This window comes from Solanum stenotomum, chromosome 2 (genome assembly GCF_019186545.1).
Source record: "Solanum stenotomum isolate F172 chromosome 2, ASM1918654v1, whole genome shotgun sequence".
NCBI lineage: Eukaryota > Viridiplantae > Streptophyta > Magnoliopsida > Solanales > Solanaceae > Solanum > Solanum stenotomum.
In genome coordinates, this window is record NC_064283.1 from 1,729,779 (window position 1) to 1,749,959 (window position 20,181).

At 32.7% G+C, this 20,181-nt stretch overlaps 4 protein-coding genes across 5 annotated transcripts in view; 3 read left to right on the forward strand and 1 right to left on the reverse strand.

The window, feature by feature from the left end:
* LOC125855069 (floral homeotic protein PMADS 1) overlaps positions 1-20,181 on the reverse strand; it is a 287,719-nt gene that overhangs the window by 76,946 nt on the left and 190,592 nt on the right. The gene's annotated exons all lie outside the window — the stretch shown is intronic.
* On the forward strand, positions 1,568-4,631 carry LOC125855056 (protein WALLS ARE THIN 1). Its single transcript, XM_049534706.1, has 6 exons — positions 1,568-1,883; positions 1,975-2,037; positions 2,357-2,473; positions 2,632-3,037; positions 3,461-3,612; positions 4,165-4,631. Exons 1-6 carry the CDS (start codon positions 1,657-1,659, stop codon positions 4,355-4,357), a joined length of 1,158 nt encoding a protein of 385 aa, XP_049390663.1. The 5' UTR covers positions 1,568-1,656; the 3' UTR covers positions 4,358-4,631.
* LOC125855055 (peroxisome biogenesis factor 10) lies at positions 9,340-14,402 on the forward strand. Its single transcript, XM_049534705.1, has 11 exons — positions 9,340-9,713; positions 9,795-9,826; positions 10,766-10,855; positions 11,211-11,305; positions 11,444-11,654; positions 12,323-12,392; positions 12,481-12,559; positions 13,159-13,292; positions 13,763-13,857; positions 13,990-14,078; positions 14,211-14,402. The coding sequence occupies exons 1-11, from the start codon at positions 9,518-9,520 to the stop codon at positions 14,311-14,313; spliced, it is 1,194 nt and encodes a 397-aa protein (XP_049390662.1). The 5' UTR covers positions 9,340-9,517; the 3' UTR covers positions 14,314-14,402.
* Positions 15,632-18,696, forward strand: LOC125855044 (purple acid phosphatase 2-like). Its single transcript, XM_049534687.1, has 8 exons — positions 15,632-15,900; positions 16,650-16,850; positions 16,944-17,055; positions 17,204-17,433; positions 17,573-17,711; positions 17,791-18,011; positions 18,109-18,230; positions 18,326-18,696. Exons 1-8 carry the CDS (start codon positions 15,715-15,717, stop codon positions 18,525-18,527), a joined length of 1,413 nt encoding a protein of 470 aa, XP_049390644.1. The 5' UTR covers positions 15,632-15,714; the 3' UTR covers positions 18,528-18,696.

Here is a 20,181-nt window from a genome sequence, read left to right on the forward strand (position 1 = left end):
AATGAAATTTTGAAATTGAAAATATTTTTTAAAAACAAACTTTAATTTTTTTTTTTTGGGGGTGGGGGGTGGTAAGGGGCTGGAGTGAGGGGGGTGGGTCGGGGTGAGGGTGGGATAAAAAAATTGAAGTTGAAAAATATTTTTTTTAAAATAAGCTTTAAATTTACTTTTTCATCAATTTTTTTTTTTGATTTTTTCAACAAAAAAATTGTAATTTGAAATTGGTGGAAGGTTTTGGAAAATGTTTTCCTTGATTTTTGAAGGGAAGTCATTTTCCTTGAATTTGAGGAAAATGAGTTGATTTGGAAAACATTTTCCAAAACATTTAACCCAACCAAACATGAGAAAATTGGAAAACATTTTCCGGCATACCAAACACACCCTAAGTAAGTTTTGAAGTCATATTTGTCAGATGCAATGAATTCGTAGTGAGAAAATATGAATGTGTGAAATCATCTTCGGGTTAATTTCTCAAATAGTTACTTAACTCAGTAGTTATTATCTTAGAAAATTCTTCTTATTCTTGATTTCAATTTTTATCAACAAAGAAAGAGAAAAGTATTACAAGCATTTCTAAACTTGACGTGAATTACTAGTTTCATCCAGTGGCGGACCCATGATTTTCGTTCAGAGGGTTCGAAAAATAAAAGTATAAACGTGTAAATAAGCCTAGAAATGGGAACCTTGATTTTTTTTGGGTTTAAAACCACACTTTTAGCACGTTTTTTAAAGTAAAAAAAAAACACTAAAAAAAATGAAAAACAGAACTGAAAATTAAAAAAAAAAAAACTAAACAAACTAAAAAAGAAAAAAGAAAAAATTAAAACGCTTTCACTGAGATTCGAACTAGTGACGCGCAACTTAATTTTTGGGGGACTTGCCACTGCGTCATTAGCTTCTCTTTGTTATTTAGGGGGTTCAAAATATATATATCTACAAAAATACATAAAATTTACTTTATATATACAGTGTAATTTTTTGTCGAGGGGGTTCGGGTGAACCCCCTGAAGACCACGTAGGTCCGCCCCTGGTTTCATCCTCAAACTGTTGACTGCCTTAAAAACACCATTTAATTTGATTAAGAGTCTAATGCTCCTACAAGAGTTTGAGACCACTTGTTATGTCGTGTGACAAATGTGTATCTAAGTTAATACATTAGTCAAGTAGATGAATGTTTTTAAGGTTGTCAGCAGTTTATGAATGAAACTAATAATTTATCAAGTTCAAGGATGTTTTCAATACTTTTCTCATAAAAAAATAACTTATGAAATAATAACTATTAATTGAATGTCCGAGAAATCAACTCTATCATCACCTCTAGTCCTTTACTATAGTTAGTAAATATGCTAATGTAAATGGACTCAAATATCATTTTATAAAAAAAAGATCCTATTTTTTTTCTTTTAGATTTTGAGAGAAGGAAGAATGTGGGAGACAACCCAAAACATAAGAAGGTTAAAAACAGTTGACATAACATATTTTAAGGACCCCACAGTGTAGGGTCATGTCAACAACTAAAAAAAAATTACTCTTCTTTTTAGCTATATTTATACCTCCCTAACTCTAAGAACCTAAGCATCCATCACAACTCATTTCTCTCTTTAACTAATCATCTCAAAAATTACTTCATTCCATTTTAGTTCTTATTTTTCTCCAATGGCAGATACTAGTGGTTCAGCCACTACTAAGAGAATAATGGGTTTTGCTATGCCTGAAAAAATGCAACTTCACTTAGCCATGTTGGCTTTGCAATTTGGTTATGCTGGTTTTCATGTTGTCTCTAGAGCTGCACTTAATATGGGCATTAGCAAGATTGTTTTCCCAGTTTATAGAAACATTCTTGCTTTGCTTCTACTTCTTCCATTTGCCTACTTTCTTGAAAAGTACGCAAAATTTTTGACTACGTCACTGATTAATTTAAGATTGTCATGTCTTGAATGTAACAACTTATGTGTGTGTTTTTTTCTTGATCAGGAAAGACAGGCCACAACTTAATTGGAATTTTACCATTCAATTCTTCCTCCTAGCAGTTATTGGGTAGGATATACTATCATGAAAAAAAATTAAAAAAATACTCCCTCTGTCCTAATTGATGTGACACCTTTCAGATTTCGAGATTCAAACAAATCTATACTTTCATATATTTTTTTAAATATTTTGAATTATCAATTATTATGACTTATACTACTTTTTACCTAGTTTACAAATATATAAATTTCATGCGCAAATTCACAGTCAAACTTAAACTGTTTGATTGTTGAAAAACAGAAAGTGTCACATAAATTAGGATAGAAAGAACAATAATTACTATGAAAAAAAAATAACTTTTTATTTTTTTTTATCTTTATTTTTGTAGAATTACTGCTAACCAAGGATTCTACTTGTTGGGGTTGGACAATACTTCCCCTACTTTTGCTTCTGCCATACAAAATTCTGTACCTGCCATAACATTTCTCATGGCAGTACTACTCAGGCAAGTTCTCTCTATTTATACACTATCGATGTAAAAATAATATTTACACTATCAGATCATCTTTACAATAAATTGAATTACTACTATGACAACATATTTTAATTATATCATTATACTGTCAATATATTTTATTAATTCGTTAAATGAAATAATTTCAGGATTGAAACAGTGAGACTAAACAGAAAAGATGGTATATCAAAAGTGTGTGGAACATTATTGTGTGTAGCTGGAGCATCAGTAATTACATTATACAAAGGCCCAACAATTTACAGCCCAAATCCACCACTACAAAGGACTTCACCTATGTTACTTGGTTTAGGAGATGCTAATGGTAAAAACTGGACTTTAGGATGCATTTATTTGATCGGACATTGTTTATCATGGGCCGGGTGGCTCGTGTTGCAAGCCCCCGTACTCAAGAAGTACCCGGCTAGGCTCTCAGTCACGTCGTGGCAGTGTTTCTTTGGAGTCATACAGTTCTTGATCATCGCGGCTTTCTGTGAAAGGGACCCTCAGGCTTGGCTAGTTCACTCTGGTGCTGAACTATTCAGTGTCTTCTATGCTGTGAGTATTTTTATGTCAAAATATTCTTTTTATTAAAATTAGAAAATTAAAGTTGAAATAATGACTTGGTTGAAAAAAAAGTAATATAATTGAAAGCTATTTGTGAGACATTAATGTGTATAAATCAACAACAGACCAAAATAACGATCATAAATTCCAATTGAAAAGAATCATGTGACATGATAAGATAATTAGTCAAACATAAATGGATTTTTTTTTGCAATATTTTCCCTACACACTTTATTATATTGTAGTTATGCAATAAGACAACAAAATAATAACTAGATGGACATATGGTTAGTTATAGATAGTGAAATGACAGCAATATTTTGTGTACTTCATTTATTTTTCCTTTTAATTAATTAATCTATATTATTATACGAAAATGAAAAGTCAAATTAATTGTAATTTATAATTATACAGGGAGTGGTGGCATCTGGTATAGCATTTGCAGTACAGATATGGTGCATTGACAGAGGGGGTCCAGTTTTTGTTGCTGTTTATCAACCTGTTCAGACTCTTGTTGTTGCTCTGATGGCTTCCTTCGCATTAGGCGAAGAGTTCTACTTGGGCGGGTATATTACTTGTTTCATTCAATGTTATACTGTTAGTGTATATAACTTAAATTCTTATATATTTTTTTATATGTTACGTCTAGTAATAGTTGGAAAAAGGCAAAAACAAATTAGTGTAGTTATATATAAATTGTTAATTTCTAGTATAGCGCGATAAATATATAAAATTCCTGACTTTGTCACTGGTCATGCAGCTCTAAGGGAATATGATAAAATAAAGAAGAAAGTTACATTTTTCCTCAATTATGCATTTTGTGAAAAGACCCCACAATGCATATTCCTTCACCTCATGCCATTACATGTAGTTAGGTTACATTGATCATGAATATATATATATATATATATATATAAAATTTATATGTGTCAAACTTTTTTTTGTTTCTCAAGAATCACCCTAGAACTTTCAAACAAATTTTTGTAGGTCCATCATATTCTTTCTTATAAACTAATATTTCCATCCGCACCGCTATCAAATAATTGCATATATAATCGTAACATGTTAAAATATATTGATAATTGTCACTATATATAAATTAAATTAATTTTTTACAGGATTATCGGAGCGGTATTGATCATATCAGGATTGTACTTTGTTCTATGGGGCAAAAATGAAGAATCCAAATTTGCAAAGGCAGCAGCAGCTGCAATTCAATCACCAGTGGATAATTGTAACAACAGGCCAACAAGTCACATTAAGTCCTCTTTGGCACAGCCACTTCTTGCTTCTTCAACTGAAAATGCTTAAGGAAAAAAAAATGTTTGCTATCCTTCATATTATTAAGAAGAAGAAAAAAAAAAAAGATTGGTGTGTACAATTTTTATTATTATTTTGTTTTTGGTCTAGTATAGGTTTTGTTCCCCTTTTAATTTTATTTTTAGTAGCAATCAAAAGGGATGTGATGAAGTACTATTTTTGGAGTTGGGTCTAAGCATACAAATCCCAAGTTGGTTTTTTGTATGTTTAATTAATTTTTATGAACTAATCTATGAATGAAAAAAGAAAAATTTGCTTTTTATCATTGCAATTAGTAGACCCTATTTTTTTTTATTTTTTTTTGCAAAATAATAATTACATATGTCTAAACAAGAAAGTCGATTTTTTTTATATAACATCATCACCAAATACTTTTGTTACAATGTGAGTGGCATGGAATATTTTGTAACGTAACGTACCAAAATGATCACTAGTAGATCTTTTTGTTACATCAATTAGTGGCACTATGAATTGGAATTAATTATGTAAAATCCATAGACTATGTGACAAAAAAACCTTGTGATTAAATGTTAGATTTTTTGTTTTTTGGAAACTATCTTCTTGGAAATGAAGGATAGATAGTACACAATTTAAGTACCTAAGCTATATATATATATATATATATATATATATATATATATATATATCCCCAAAATTCAATAGGTTTTCATATGTATCTCATGTACACAATTCAATAAAATTATTTAGTATAGTAAAATAAATTTAAAAGAAACAAACAAAACGAATTCATCATAGGAAATTACCAAAGCATCCTTCAATACATTAATAATGGGTCCGACGTTTTGTTTTTAAGAAATTGCACATTTGAAGGATATTTTTGTCCAAAGTGGAAATATTGTGTAAAAAATGTGTATTTATTGTGATTTTGAATGTTTTGTGGGGTAATAGGACTCACGCAAAGTTAAGGTGTCTTTTTGAAAATCTGGGACAACTTCAAGTATCACTTAATGTTTTTTCTCAAAATCTAATTTACTTTTATAAACTATGTGTCAGATCAAAATTTAACAAATTCAAAATGAATGAGTAATAAATAGCTCATACAATGACATATTTATTATTTAACTAAATAATAACTATGTAACTAAAAATCTTGTTAGCTTTTGGTTGAAAGCTAACAAGATAGTTACAATGATAATTACATTGTGGCTTATTATATATAGAAATATCCGCAAAATTCAATAGGTTTTCATATGTATCTCATGTACTATGACGAAGCAGATTCTAACGGATCGATTGTGGAAGTCCTATTTTAGGATCAGACAATATATACAGACTTCTCGAGTTTTCTATGATCCTCTCCATCTGTGTGACACATATAAAATTTAAGTAGCTAGGAAAAAAAAAAAGTTGTATAAATTAATTAGCAGATCCCAAGATGTTGACATGATTAAAGAGTGCAAAAGTTAATCATACTTGATACAGTGGTAGTGCATTTTTCAAAAGTATATAGTAGAGTATTATAAAGTATCAAATTGCATGCTTTTCCCTTTATTAATGATTTGAATGGCATCCAGTGACATTTCCCTGTGCTTTATATTAATCTAATAATTTCTTTTTTTATTTCATTATTATGTCTCCCATTTACACTGGTATTAATTTACTTAAAGTCTCAGAACACACTTTTTGATCCCCCTCATACGAATACTTTTAAGCAAATAAAAAAGTACTACATGTCCAAATTCAGAGACGGATTTAAGATTTGAGCACGACGAAGATATTATTATCTTCAATATGTCAATTAAATTAAAGAATAAATTAAACATTATAAAAAAATCCAAACTGACTCTAACTCGCACACTCTTGCTCAAGGGCCTAAGGGGCAGGAAGATCAGAATAATAGTTTTTCGAAATATATACATAATATTTTTCGAGATTAATGGATGTTCATGCACTTCATCCTCATAGGTTGAAAATGACTAACTAGTAAAGCAAAAGCATATTGCAAAAGTTTATTTTAACTCATAGGCCTAATTTTAGTTAGTGGATATATACCCTACTTGATGATAAAGAACCATGCTAAGCATGATATATCACAATCACATTGTGCCTTTCATTTTACAAAGTTGAGTTCTCATTTTTTAAATATATTTTTTTAAAAAAGACATTTTCCCACTACGGGAAATACTCTAGGACCAGTGAAAAAGATTTTTGTATTGGAAAATTTGGTTAATTAAATATGATCTCACGTTTGGTTATTTATTTTAATTAATTTAATGAAGTAAAAAGAGAGTGAAAGAAAAAGTAGTGACCACTATTAAAGGAGGAAACAGTGATCAAAAGTGGCTCTAGAAAATCAATTCAATATATTCGTGACTGCGAATTCAATTCCACTACAAATTCTAATTTAAAGATGAATTCAAGATTTAAAAATTCAATGTCACTATATATATCTAATACAAATTAAACTTAATAATGACAAACAACGATAATGCATGGGTATAGGTAATTTGAAATTTGCCAGATTCGATATTCTGTCCATAATCTTTTTGTGACTTCAGATGTCTGCCATATTCCTTTATATACATAAATCCACCCTTGCATCTATATTTTTTTTCACGATTTCTCAATTTATATCGATCAATATTAAAAAGTTATTTTCGAAAAAAGAAAGAAAGAAAGAGATGGAAAAGGCATACTATATGGTATAGACAATTACTATTGTCCTCTTGCTTTTTGTCTAGTTTGTGTGAAAAGTGAGAACAAATTAAACTAAAGGAGCAAAAATAAAACGTATATGTCTAATCAAGTAAGATGTGTCTTTGACCTATATATTATTGAACAACTTTCACATACAACAAACACAAAAATTATATTTGTATGTTATAGCTATAGTGCGCTTCATAACAAACATAAATATATATATATTTCGCTATACATATACAAAAGAAAGCAGTTGTATATAATTTGTTTATGTTTCGGTATACATATACAAAAGATCAATTGTATAATTTGTGATTATATAAAGCGAGAAAGAGAGAAAGGAAAAAGAGAACTGGGCATGGAAATATTTGTATTGTATAATTATAAGTGTATAGGACGAAGATATATGTATTTGCATGTGTATATACAATTTTCTCTCGCTTTATACAAACAGAAACACAATTTATACATTTTTGTTTGTAAGAGAGGCGAGGGAGAGACTGACGAGCGAGATCTGGGAGAGGGGAGAGAGGAGAACGAAAATATATGTATATATACAATTTTCTCTCACTTTATACAAACACAAACGCATTTATACATTTGCGTTTGTATAAAAAGCGAGAGTGATGAGCGAGATTCACCAGGAGAGAGGCGAAATAGCAACAATTTGCTATGAGTACAATTAAATCAAACTATGTTTATAGCATTTAATTTGAATTAATAGTTTGCTATTATATACAATTTTCCCTATATCATTCCTCTCGATTTTAAACCACTAAAAAGGGGAATTTTCATATAAATAGTTCGATAAATTTATTATTTATTTTTTTCTAATCGATATATATACATTATACATTAATTATACATATATTATACGTTTATCAACTATGTTTAGTTCAATCAGTTAAGGAACAACTATTTAAGCTAACTCTTCAAAAAGGGAAAAGGGATCGGAAGTATAATACCGACGAGTTTCAAATATCAAGGGATATATATTCTAGGACTTTATTTCAATTTTTTTTTCATGATATAATTATTCTTGAAATTTTTAGTTTCTAATTTACAAGTCCCACCTTTTAAGAAATTGGTATAAAATTCATTATACATATTCACTTTGTGTTTTTACCCCATTAATTATAGTCTTACATCATTTGGGTTATGAATTTGTTCGTTTTATTGTCATATCCATTCAAAACAAACAATATAAGTTGATATAAAATTCGATTAAATTCTTCAATAAAAAAATGTTTTGATTATTTGCAAAGATATTACTCTTTCTGTTGTCCTAATTAGTTGTTCATTGTCTTCAAAAGACTCATTTTCTTCGAAGCCCAAAGATTTTGTTCTTTTATCCATAGACTCAACTAAACACTTTTGATTGAAGCATATGGTGACCTAACACATTGAAATTCATTCCTCTATCATTATTTGATGAGCACACTCTCAAACTTAGACTTCTGATTCATTTTTCATTTGTATTTCCTTCAAACTTAGGCTTTTAACCTACATTTTCACGACTAACAATTTGGGGGGTGGGGGGGTGCTAATTAGGAAAATGGATTAAAGAAGGTGCTACATGATTTCCAATGAATAGGTTAAAGCTCAACGGAGTTGACTAAGGTCGTTAGGAAAGGAAAAATGTAGACAGAGTAACTATTCAAAGAGGGTCTAAGGTCATTTTTCAAGTCAAGCCATATCTAAAATTTCTCTTCACATAACATACATTTAATGGCGAGTTCCAGACAATATGCATAAGCAAGAATAATTATAATATTACCACACAAGGCATCACAATACAACTAGCTATAGTTAATCATTCTCAAAATCAATTGAAATGAATGACTTTTGACAAACTATTTCGGATTAATTATAATCCATTTGTGAATCAAAAGCCAAATAATGAATGTACGATACATGACAAAAAAAGATTGATTTCGACATCCTTTTCACCTCATTTATTCAATTTTCAGAAATTCTTTGTCAAGAAAATTTTTTTACAGTCCAGCTTTAGACATATGTAAACGGACTCTAAACAAAAACTTAAATTTAACATTTTTTTTCTTAACAAAGTTGCCTCTCAATCTATCATAGAGAAATGCTAACTTACTGATCTATCATAGAGAAATGCTAACTTACTGACATACAAAATTAATTACATGAATAGTAAAGTTTTGAAATTATGTGCATAATAATCGGTAAGAACTTACTAACAAAATATACTATTTTTAAAATTAACAGTAACAATAAATGCATAAGTAATTTTTTATATTCTACTTGGGGGTATTTTGGTCCTTCCAATGCTGTTATCTCCTTCCTCTTTTGTCTCTGTGTTCTACTCCATGCTTTTGGTTCTTCGTTAAATCTTGCCTGAACTGAATTTGGGGATTTTTGCTTCTTTCGAGGATTTGTAATTTTGAGAGCCCTATTTTTTTTGGCGTAAAGCCACTGCTTTAGGGTTGAGCACCGATTTGCATATCTGAATTCTGAACCATGGGATTGGGAGAAGCTTCTAGAACTTCAACCAATGTCGGAAACAGTGACGGCGGTGGCGCCTCCACTTCCGGCAGCAGCGTCAAGAGGTTTCCGCTGGCTGCGCAGCCGGAGATTATGAGGGCTGCTGAGAAAGATGACCAGTATGCCTCCTTCGTCTATGAAGCTTGCCGTGATGCTTTTCGTCACCTCTTCGGTCTCTCTTACTACCCTTTCTGTGATTAGCTTCACTACCTATTATGTATCTTTCGGAAAACTTAAAATTGTTGTTTTTCAGGTACAAGAGTCGCTGTAACTTACCAGAATGAGGTAATTCGTTTTGTTAAGCTTACTTGCTTCTGTATGAGTTGTTAACTAATGAGAAAAATATTTAATTGTTATTTGAGTTTTGTTGATTAAGAGTTGGAAAACCCGATTCTTTTTGTTTTCAATTTTTATTATTGTTGATAGTGGATAAGGGACCTTGTATGTACCTTGAGATATTGCTCTGTTTAGTAGAATAATGAACTTCATGGCAAAATCCATTTGCCAAGTGATGTATTACTAATCAAAATGAAATTTACTCCAATTGAGGTATTGAAAAATCTGAATCATTGAGAAAACTGCAATGGGGAGTTTTTCAGCAAGAATCACCCTCATCTCTTACTTTGAGCTTTCGTAGAATGTTTTTTTTCTTCTGATCCTCTTTTGGCTGGGGTAAGACCTGGTGGTTAGAGTCTGGAGTTCTGTATGGGTTAGGATATCCAAGAAATAAATGAAAACTACAAGTGACAATCTGAAAATGACTGTAGGTATTAGTCAGATGAAAACTTTGTGTACTCCTTTTATATTGGGTAGGAGTTTCAATTTAAAGAAGTGAAAATGATTAGAATGACCTGGCATCACGAGAACAGTGTGATATTATAGTGCAAGAGCAACTTGCTTATTTTGGTGGCTTATCATGAAGATGACCGACAATGTTATCAATTAGTGGTTGTTCATAATTCTACTCTTTGCTGTAGAAATTGGATGGGAAAGAAGAATTATGCTTTTCTCTTCCAACCATGCCTGACCTCAAAACTAATTGTATCAGTTCTCTCCTCTTTTACCCTTTCCTTTTCTTTTGTGGATCCAAAATGACATGAGATAGCCCGTGGGTCTTACTTGTGAAGCCTAACGTTCTAATTTTATAAGTTGTTAGCCTAGAATCTATACCACAAGGATAGTCATTACTTCCTAATACTAGAGTTGGCGCATTTTTCATTTCAGGCAAAACTCTTAGGGCAGATGCTCTATTATATGCTGACAACGGGTGCAGGGAAGCAAACATTAGGAGAAGAATACTGTGATATCACTCAGGTTGAATGAATTTATGTTTTGCTGTTTCTACATCCTGTCTAAGTGTCTTGAGCCGTTTGGCTTTTCTCCTGTTGTGGATTTTGTCTTTACTCATGTTTACTACTCTCTCCCCTTTAGTTTATGTTACTGAATTTAACTCAACACAAACTAGAAGTTTTATGGAGTGCTAGACTAGAACATTCTTTCTTTCTGATAAGTAACAAGTCTTAGTCTAAATATTTTATACAAAAAAATTCAAAAACAGGTGTACTTTTCTAAATTATATGATTTTTATCATTTGATTTACTGCATCAGCAAATTTTGTTGTTCTTCTGTGCAAAAGTATCTATGTTCGAATTACAATTTGGTATTACAGGTTGCAGGACCATATGGACTTTCCCCAACACCTGCAAGACGTGCTCTTTTTATTTTCTATCAGTCAGCTGTTCCATATATTGCAGAAAGAGTCAGGTTCATCTACATTTCTCGGAGACTTCATATAAAGACATCCACACCTCTTACTTTTCCTTGTAACAATTATTTATTATTGTATGGTTTTGCAAACCACCAATATTTATTGCCTTTTATTTATGATGTATTGTTTTTCAGTTCTAGAGCAGCTTCCCATGGCATCACCCTGGCTGATTCAATGGCGGACTATGCATTTGGGGATGATCCTACTTCAAGCAATGAAGCTGAGGCGTTACCTACTTTTGAGATACACTCATCTTCAACATCCGCTCCATCAATTTCAGCTCTTTCAAGATTGAAAGCCAAGATAAGGGATTTCTGGTTGTATACAGTTCGAAGGTGGCCTTCGGTACACCCCTTTCTTCATAAGCTTTTGTTATCTCAGATTGCCGAAGTCTGGGCATTAAATTATGTGTTTCTCTCTGACTTGTATATATAACTCTTTGTCATAGATGTTATCCACAAAATTCAATGGATAAAGTTGCTTCAGTTAAATCTTAAGCTGGATTTCTTCTGAGTTGGAAATCTGTTTTTTTTTTTTTTAAAATTATACTGCAATTTGGACAATCTCTTGAACCTTATGAAGCATCTACGACTCACTGGATTTCCTGCAACACTTTTTAGACTTTTGGCGGCTGGTGTTAAACTCTCTGGATCTTGTGCACTCTCCAATTGTTAAGTCCAGAGGTCCTCGTGGAGCAATACTGCAAGCTAATAGTTGTGATATTCCATATACCTAGGACAAAGGTTTAGAATTACTTCCACCTTAATAGAATGTCTTGTGGCCCAACAAAACCCTATTTACTGATGGCTAACCTTGAAGCTGCCAGAACTGCTGACTGTCATGTTCAACTCCTTTATTTTGTTGTAGCTTGCCAAAGTGGCTAAGACATAGTTGACATGTAGAGATAATTGGGAAGTACCTTGAAAAGTATGTAGTGCACATTTGGTGAACTCTCCATCATCTTTCACTTCCAATTTTTGTAAAACAACATACATTCTTGCTGATTCTTGCAGATGCTTCCCCTTGCTCGTGAGATTTTGCAATTGGTTATCCGGACCAATCTCATGTTCTTCTATTTTGAAGGTGACTTTATTTGCCACTCAATAAACCAATTAAGTGCTGCTAATTTCTGAAACACATGCTAAAAGTCAGTAAATTCTCTCTGTGTCAGGACTTTATTATCATATATCAAAACGTGCTGCGGGCATACACTATGTGTTCATTGGAAAACCTATGAACCAGCGACCTAGGTAAATTGCTTCAAGCTCCTGTTGCAGAAATAGTTGTATGGTCTGTAACTCTTTGCATCAGATATCTGCTCTTTGAAAAATGACTTCTTGTCCCTCTGACAAAATTTGGTAGATTGCTGGCTATATAATCTTCTTTTGTGTTCGTTTCCTTGTGAAGGAGAAAGTTGCACAAAAATGGTCTTTTCATTTGACAAAGATGACGTCCCTCATTGACCTTGAGATAAAATATTTTCGTATCAGTGCTTATTAGTTTTCTGCCAGCTGCTTCTGTTTTTTTTAAATATTTTTTTTAATGCTTTTTCTCTGGTATTTTAAAGGAAATATTGGGAGTACTGGTCTTCAAAAGGAAAGACTCTATAGCTTTGCCAAAAATATTGCGCATTGGACGTGTCTTCTACTCTATGTGCCTTGGGATGTGGGTAGTCAGATATTTCACTTTCATGTACTGTTTAAAACGTTTTCTGTATCAAACTTCACAGTAGTGGATGATTCTATGTCTGGCACATAGTCATTTCTGAAATAGTGATTGTTTGGCTCCTTGGCTTCATAAAGATCCCAGTTGGACATTATTGGCTGCTCAAAATGTTCTTGTCGTGCAGATATCAAATACTAGGGGTCTTCCTTCTAATTCAATTATGTATTCTTGCTGCTGAAGGTCTGAGACGTAGTAGTTTATCATCTGTTTCAACTTCTGCTCAACAAGCACCCTTTGGAACCTATCGAACTTCTGCAGGTGAAACTTTTTTGCATATACTTATGCTCAGGACTTTCTCTGAGTATCATGCGCTAAATGTTTATTTAGGTTTGTCAGCCCAAAATACAAAATATTTTATTGTTTGAAGAAGAAGAATAGTTGTACCCATTATGGACTTCCATCATATGCTCCAAGGGTGTGAGTGTGTGACTGAGGCTTGACACCAATAGAGGAGAGAAGGATTTTAATTTCAAACTGCAGTTTTCTATGATTTGGAAGATGCGATCATAGCAGAAAGAGTAATTATGCTTCATGAAGTCACAAAATTTGGTTTTGGTCTTCAAGGTTACTTTTGTGTCTTTGCAGTCATGTACCTTTTCTCGGTCTGTAACTATGCACTAGTAGATCAATATTTTGGTCTCTCTGTATTAGTTTTTCCCTTCTTCCGGTCTATCGTGGGTCAATTTTTTTCACTTTTTGGCTGTAATCTTTTATCTTTGTATCTTTAGGCCGAGGTTTGCCTGTTTTAAATGAGGAAGGCAATCTAATAACTACCGAAACTGAGAAGTATGGATTGGTTGCTGAATCCACATCAACTTCAGAGGTATATTTCGTTTTACTTTCAAGAATTAAGTGTTCTACGTAATTCATTTAGGTTATTTGACCTAGAGAGAAGTGATAAACTTCCTTTGCTTAAATTTAATTATTCGAACAAATTACTGTTATGCTGTTTCAGTCTCAAGGAAACAGTCCAAGCAAATGCACACTTTGCCTAAGCAGCCGCCAACATCCAACAGCCACTCCTTGTGGTCATGTATTTTGCTGGTATTGACTCCTGACTGTTTCTCTTTATGCCCATTATTTTGGTTAACAATTCATTCCCCGGAAAACCCGAAAGAAAGAAGAGGAAAAAGACATAATGCTCTTACCTTTTTGTTTGATTTGCACTATTTGTAGGAACTGCATAATGGAGTGGTGCAATGAAAAGCCTGAATGTCCCCTTTGTCGTTCTCCCGTTACACATTCAAGCTTGGTTTGTCTGTATCATTCAGATTTTTAGTCATGGATAGGTCAAATATTGCAAAAAGATAACTGCAAAATAAATCATGAAGGACAGGTCTGTTCCAAATGTGTCGAGAAATATGAGATCCTGTTTTCTTTTCTGTTGCTTACACACAGAGCTCAGGAAGTGCTGTTGAGGTAAAATGGTGGTTGTGAGCCGTGTAAGTAAGGAAAGTACCACAAGTAGATGAGAAACTTTGGCAGATCATTTTATCGAAAGCATTTGTCGATCCGGTATGAGAAATATGCACTCAGATTTTACTTGGCATGTTTTTTCCAGCATTAGTCGACCGGAATGAGAAATAAGAGTTGAAATGAAATATAACATGAACTGCAACTTTATTTAAAATATATGAAAACATTTGCCAAGTATTCTTACTCTGGAATTTCAACACATATACTCCCTCTCTTCCAATGTGTGTGAAGGTGAAATTGGTCTTTTACTGCAAAATTTGACATTAATAATTGATAATTATTATATAGTACAACTATTGTAAAAGCAAAAGCAAATCTTATTTTTAGCTAAACCATCCACCTATATGGTCATTCTAGAATGCATTAACTTGTTGAAATTTAATACGATAATTATCTCTTGAAGCGTGAGCACATATTCTGAAGTAAGTTAGACTCTAGTTCTACGGTTTTCAGTATTCTATCTAGTAATCCTAAATTTACAACCAAACTCTCTCCATATTTGAATGGGCAAGTATCACATGGGAAACAACTTGGGCTGGATCCATGGTTTGGATTATAATTAGTTCGAAAGTGAATACCAAGGCCATTGAGATAATTGGGTTAAATTCATTTTGGTATTTTAGCGCACAAGAATAAGAACAAAGAAAGGATTAAATTGTAATTTACATCTCGAAATCAGATATAATTTTTTTCTTGGTTGATAATATAAAATTTACATTATACATTATTATAAACCACCGTAAAACTTATCATGAAAAAAAAAAAATCACTTTATATAACTAGAATAATTTAAAAATCCAAATAAATGAAATTGTTTGACACACCAAAATAACTATCTTTGGTCAGAATTAATATTTGTGATTAACGTTATCTCGTGTCTAATTTGATGTCTCGAGATTATTTTATCAAATTATTTGTACTAAATCATTATTCCAGAGGAATAATGAATATTCTTTCCAGGTCCTTACATCATACAGATATATACATCAATCACTATGTAAAGTAAATTAGTGTTGGCACTTTTGCCTATACGTGGAGCCCCTTTCAATTAAACCCATAAACATAACAAATCAAACCGAACAATTTTTATTTTTGCTCTTTCTAGTAATGGTACCTTAATGTGCTATAAATAAAATCTTTGTTTGACCCCCCCAAAAAAAACCGAACAATTTTTATTTTTTTTGAATATATACAAATCAAAGAAATGGTTATTGAAGGGGTTTATTCTGGATTTGTGTGTTTACTTATAGGCTTAGTTTTGAGCACCAAAATTGAGTTGTGTTATGGTGGAATTAGCAGTGATTATGTAAGAAATTATAATTCTAATGTGGATATGTCATTGAACAGTGATGTATTTCGAGTGCCAACTGGTTACAATGCTCCCCAACAGGTTTTTTCTGATGTTTATTTTATTAATTTTTGAGTTTTGATTTCATAATTTTGAGTTTAATTTCGTAGCAAAGTATAATCCAGGGTTTAAGTTGATCTTAAAGAGTTCTAATTCATCTGGAATTGAGGTGTAATTGATTGATTCATTGGTTCTAATTTATATATTTTTGTCTTTTAAGTATTGAAAACACCTTGAACTTGGCGCACTCTGATCTACCACATGGCATAGCAAATGGTTTCAAACTCTCGTAGCAAGATGGGGCTTTTAATAAAAAGCAGAGAGGAGTGTTGAAAACACCCTAAACTTGACGAGAATTTAGGAGTGTATTTCTCTCATTGCTAATATTGTTGACATTTTGGAGCAGAATTTCATATAGATGTCTATATTAGTTGATTCTAATTCAGCACAGCTTTGTTGTGTTTAGCATCCACACGCAGTGGCGTAGCCACATGGACACCCTTCGTCGGAAAAAGATATCGCATATACAAGTAAAATGATACACGAAATGATTAAATAACATATTTTGGACACCCTTAAAACAACAAACTATTGTAGCCTAGTGGTTTCACCTCCTTAGAATGAGGTAGTGCTTGTGTGTTCAAATCTCACTAGTTTTACTTTTTGAAAAGAGCTTTTATTGTGCTATTTCTGGACACCCTTTGTGAAATTATGTAGTACTTGATGTTACTTTTCTATGGTGCCACCTTGTGTATTTTGGTTTAGCTCATCCCGTCAAATGAATGTTGAAGGTTTACATAACACAAGGTGATCATGAAGGAAATGGCGTGATTGTTTCTTGGACTACAACTGATGAACCTGGCTCAAATGCAGTCCTCTATTGGGTTGAAAATAGTAATGTTAAGAGCTTCGCGGTGGGCTTTGTTGTTAGCTACAAGTATTACAATTACACGTCTGGATATATTCATCACTGTACCATCAAGGATCTGGAGGTACGTACAATGTAATTCCATTTGGGCACGTAATGTTTGTATTGAACAATTAGAAATGCTTAAGAAAATGATATTTTGATGATCTTGTTGCAGTTTGATACAAAGTACTACTATGAAGTGGGGTTAGGAAATACAACTAGACAGTTTTGGTTTGTAACTCCTCCAAAACCTGGACCTGATGTTCCTTATACATTTGGTCTAATTGGTAATGTCTAAAGTACTGCTCACTTCTTTTTTTCCGGTCTTAAGGTCCCTCGAGACGATGATGTTTATATATCTTTCTTTAAGAGCATGTAGCTTGGACTAATTACATTAGTTATAGACTTTTTCGACTCGTTCTGTTTATCGAACAGGGGATCTTGGTCAGACATACGACTCAAATAGCACACTGACTCATTACGAGTTGAGCCCTCTAAAAGGCCAGACATTACTTTTCGTTGGAGACCTCTCTTATGCTGATAATTATCCGTTTCATGACAACATACGATGGGATACATGGGGGAGATTTATCGAGAGAAGTGCAGCATATCAACCTTGGATTTGGACTGCCGGAAATCATGAACTTGATTTTGTTCCTGAAATTGTAAGCATCCTATTCGTAACTATTCTGGAAGATGACGGTATTTAACAATGATAACTAGCTTATCTTTACATTTGTTGCTCCTGGTAGTATCTTGATAGTGCTATAGTTATTCCTATTCAGCATAGTCAATTTCTTGCAGGGTGAATCTAAGCCTTTCGTACCTTACAAGCATCGGTTTTCTACGCCTTACAGAGAATCACAAAGTACTTCTCCGCTTTGGTACTCTATAAAGAGAGCTTCAGCCTATATTATCGTCATGTCTTCTTACTCAGCTTTTGGTAAGAAGTTAGCATTTGCTTAAAAAGTTGTAAAATATCGTCGTGCTATAATTGTTTCTCTTTGTCTTTTTTTTTCTAGGTAAATACACTCCTCAATGGAAATGGTTAACGAACGAGTTACCTAAAGTTAACAGGAGTGAGACACCATGGCTCATTGTACTCATGCATTGTCCAATGTACAGTAGTTATGTACATCACTATATGGAAGGGGAAGCAACGCGAGTTATATATGAACCATGGTTTGTGAAGTATAAGGTGGACGTTGTCTTCGCTGGTCATGTTCATGCCTATGAACGATCAGTAAGTATCCGTGCTTACCATACATGTAGTTACAGTCTAAAATTTAACAGCTTTAATCTTTCAAGCTAATTTATGTATGTTGTTATCTGCATCTTAGGAGCGTGTATCAAACGTTGCCTACAACATCATAAATGCGAAATGCAGTCCAGTTAAGGATGAGTCTGCCCCGGTATATATTACTATTGGAGATGGAGGGAATCAAGAGGGATTAGCTACAGAGTATGCTCCAAAATACTCCTGTCGTTTCAATTTGATTGTCTTACTTTTCTTTTTAGTCAGTTTCAAAAAAAAATGTCTCGATTTATTTGTTGCAGGATGACACAACCACAACCAAGGTATTCTGCCTATCGAGAAGCAAGCTTTGGGCACGGGATACTGGATATCAAGAACAGAACTCATGCCTATTTTGGCTGGAATCGTAACCATGATAAATTCGCTATTGAAGCAGACTCTGTATGGCTTCTTAACAGATACTGGAAATTGGAGGAATCCTCTGTAGCTTATTTCATGAAATGAGATAGTCCCTTTATCGCGTGACTGAAAATCGTCTTGTTAACAGTATTATAGATGTTTTCGACGTAATTTTATAGAAGGCTACTCAATGTTAATTTACTCTTGGAAAGTATGCAAAAAATGAAGCTCTCTCAGCTTGTCATTTACACTATATATGGGAGTGATCATATGTNAACTCATGCCTATTTTGGCTGGCATCGTAACCATGATGGATTCACTATTGAAGCAGACTCTTTATGGCTTCTTAACAGATACTGGAAATTGGAGGAATCCTTAGTAGCTTATTTCATGAAATGAGATAGTCCCTTTATTGCGTTACTGAAAATCGTCTTGTTAGTAGTATTATAGATGTTTTCGACGTAATTTTATAGAAGGCTACTCAATGTTAATTTACTCTTGGAAAGTATGCAAAAAATGAAGCTCTCTCAGCTTGTCATTTACACTATATATGGGAGTGATCATATGTGTAAATCTGGACTTGTAGAATACTGAAAATATTGTACTTTATGCTACAATTGTAGACAAAATGCTTTGTTTATATTTCCTCTTTTGTTTTATTTTCTTCTTCCATCTCTATAACAATACTAGTTTAGTTTTCATGCGCGTGACTCATTTTTTGCTAATGATAAAATATAAGTTACGCTTTTAGCCTTTTACGAGTTGATAAAAAATAAAAATCACGTATTTTCACACAATAAAGATTGATGAAACTGTATTTAATATGAGTATTTATTTTTGTATATCCTTTATTTTTTATTGTTAAACGACCCAATTGGGCCCATTTCATAAACTAAAATAAGATCCGAACTCAACCCAAAGTGCTAAATCCACAAATAAAGAAAGAAAAAAAACAAAGTATATTAAAAAGTCTAATTAGCAAGTTTAATCATCTTTGTATTTTGAAGACGCACACACTTTCACCCTCATGATACTGATATCGGTAATCTATGAGGTCTAGACTTGGGTGTTGTTATGGATAAAGTCGTTCTTCCAATGCAGAATCAGATCTACAAGCCAAGACGTAACCCGATCTGAAGCTTAATGCGGATAATATGGGTAATATTCAACATGTTTCCCATAAAAAATGAGGTGTCAAAAAAGATTGTTACCTAATTGAGTGGTCACACAAAAATAAGGTGTTGATATTTTTGGATATAACATTCATAATAAAATATTGGTAATGTACGTGCAAGTTACGTGCCTAATGATGAATCATGATTCAGTTGTGATTCAATTTTGGAAATAGTTATTTTTTACACTTTTTTTTAAAAAAAATATATTAAATTTTGCATATCATATTAATGACTACTGATGTCTGGCTGCTTCCACTCTGACTGAGCTAATCATCGCATTTAACTTTTATATCCATTATCCATAAATCTCCTTTTTTATCATTGCCGATCTAAACAGAAGATTTTTAAGTTAGATATCTGATGAACACATTCGAAGTAAGTATGAGTATGGTAGGTGTACTAGGGCAAGAACATAGGCCACACCAGCAGAATAAGAATAACCAAAGGTGCCTAGCCAAAGCAGCCTCCGTGGACCGTGATTATATAAATTGGGACGGACGGAGTAGATATCATATTGTGCGCGCCCACATTGAATACAGTTGGTGATGTGTGAAAACACGTAATATATTATAAATTCAATTTTT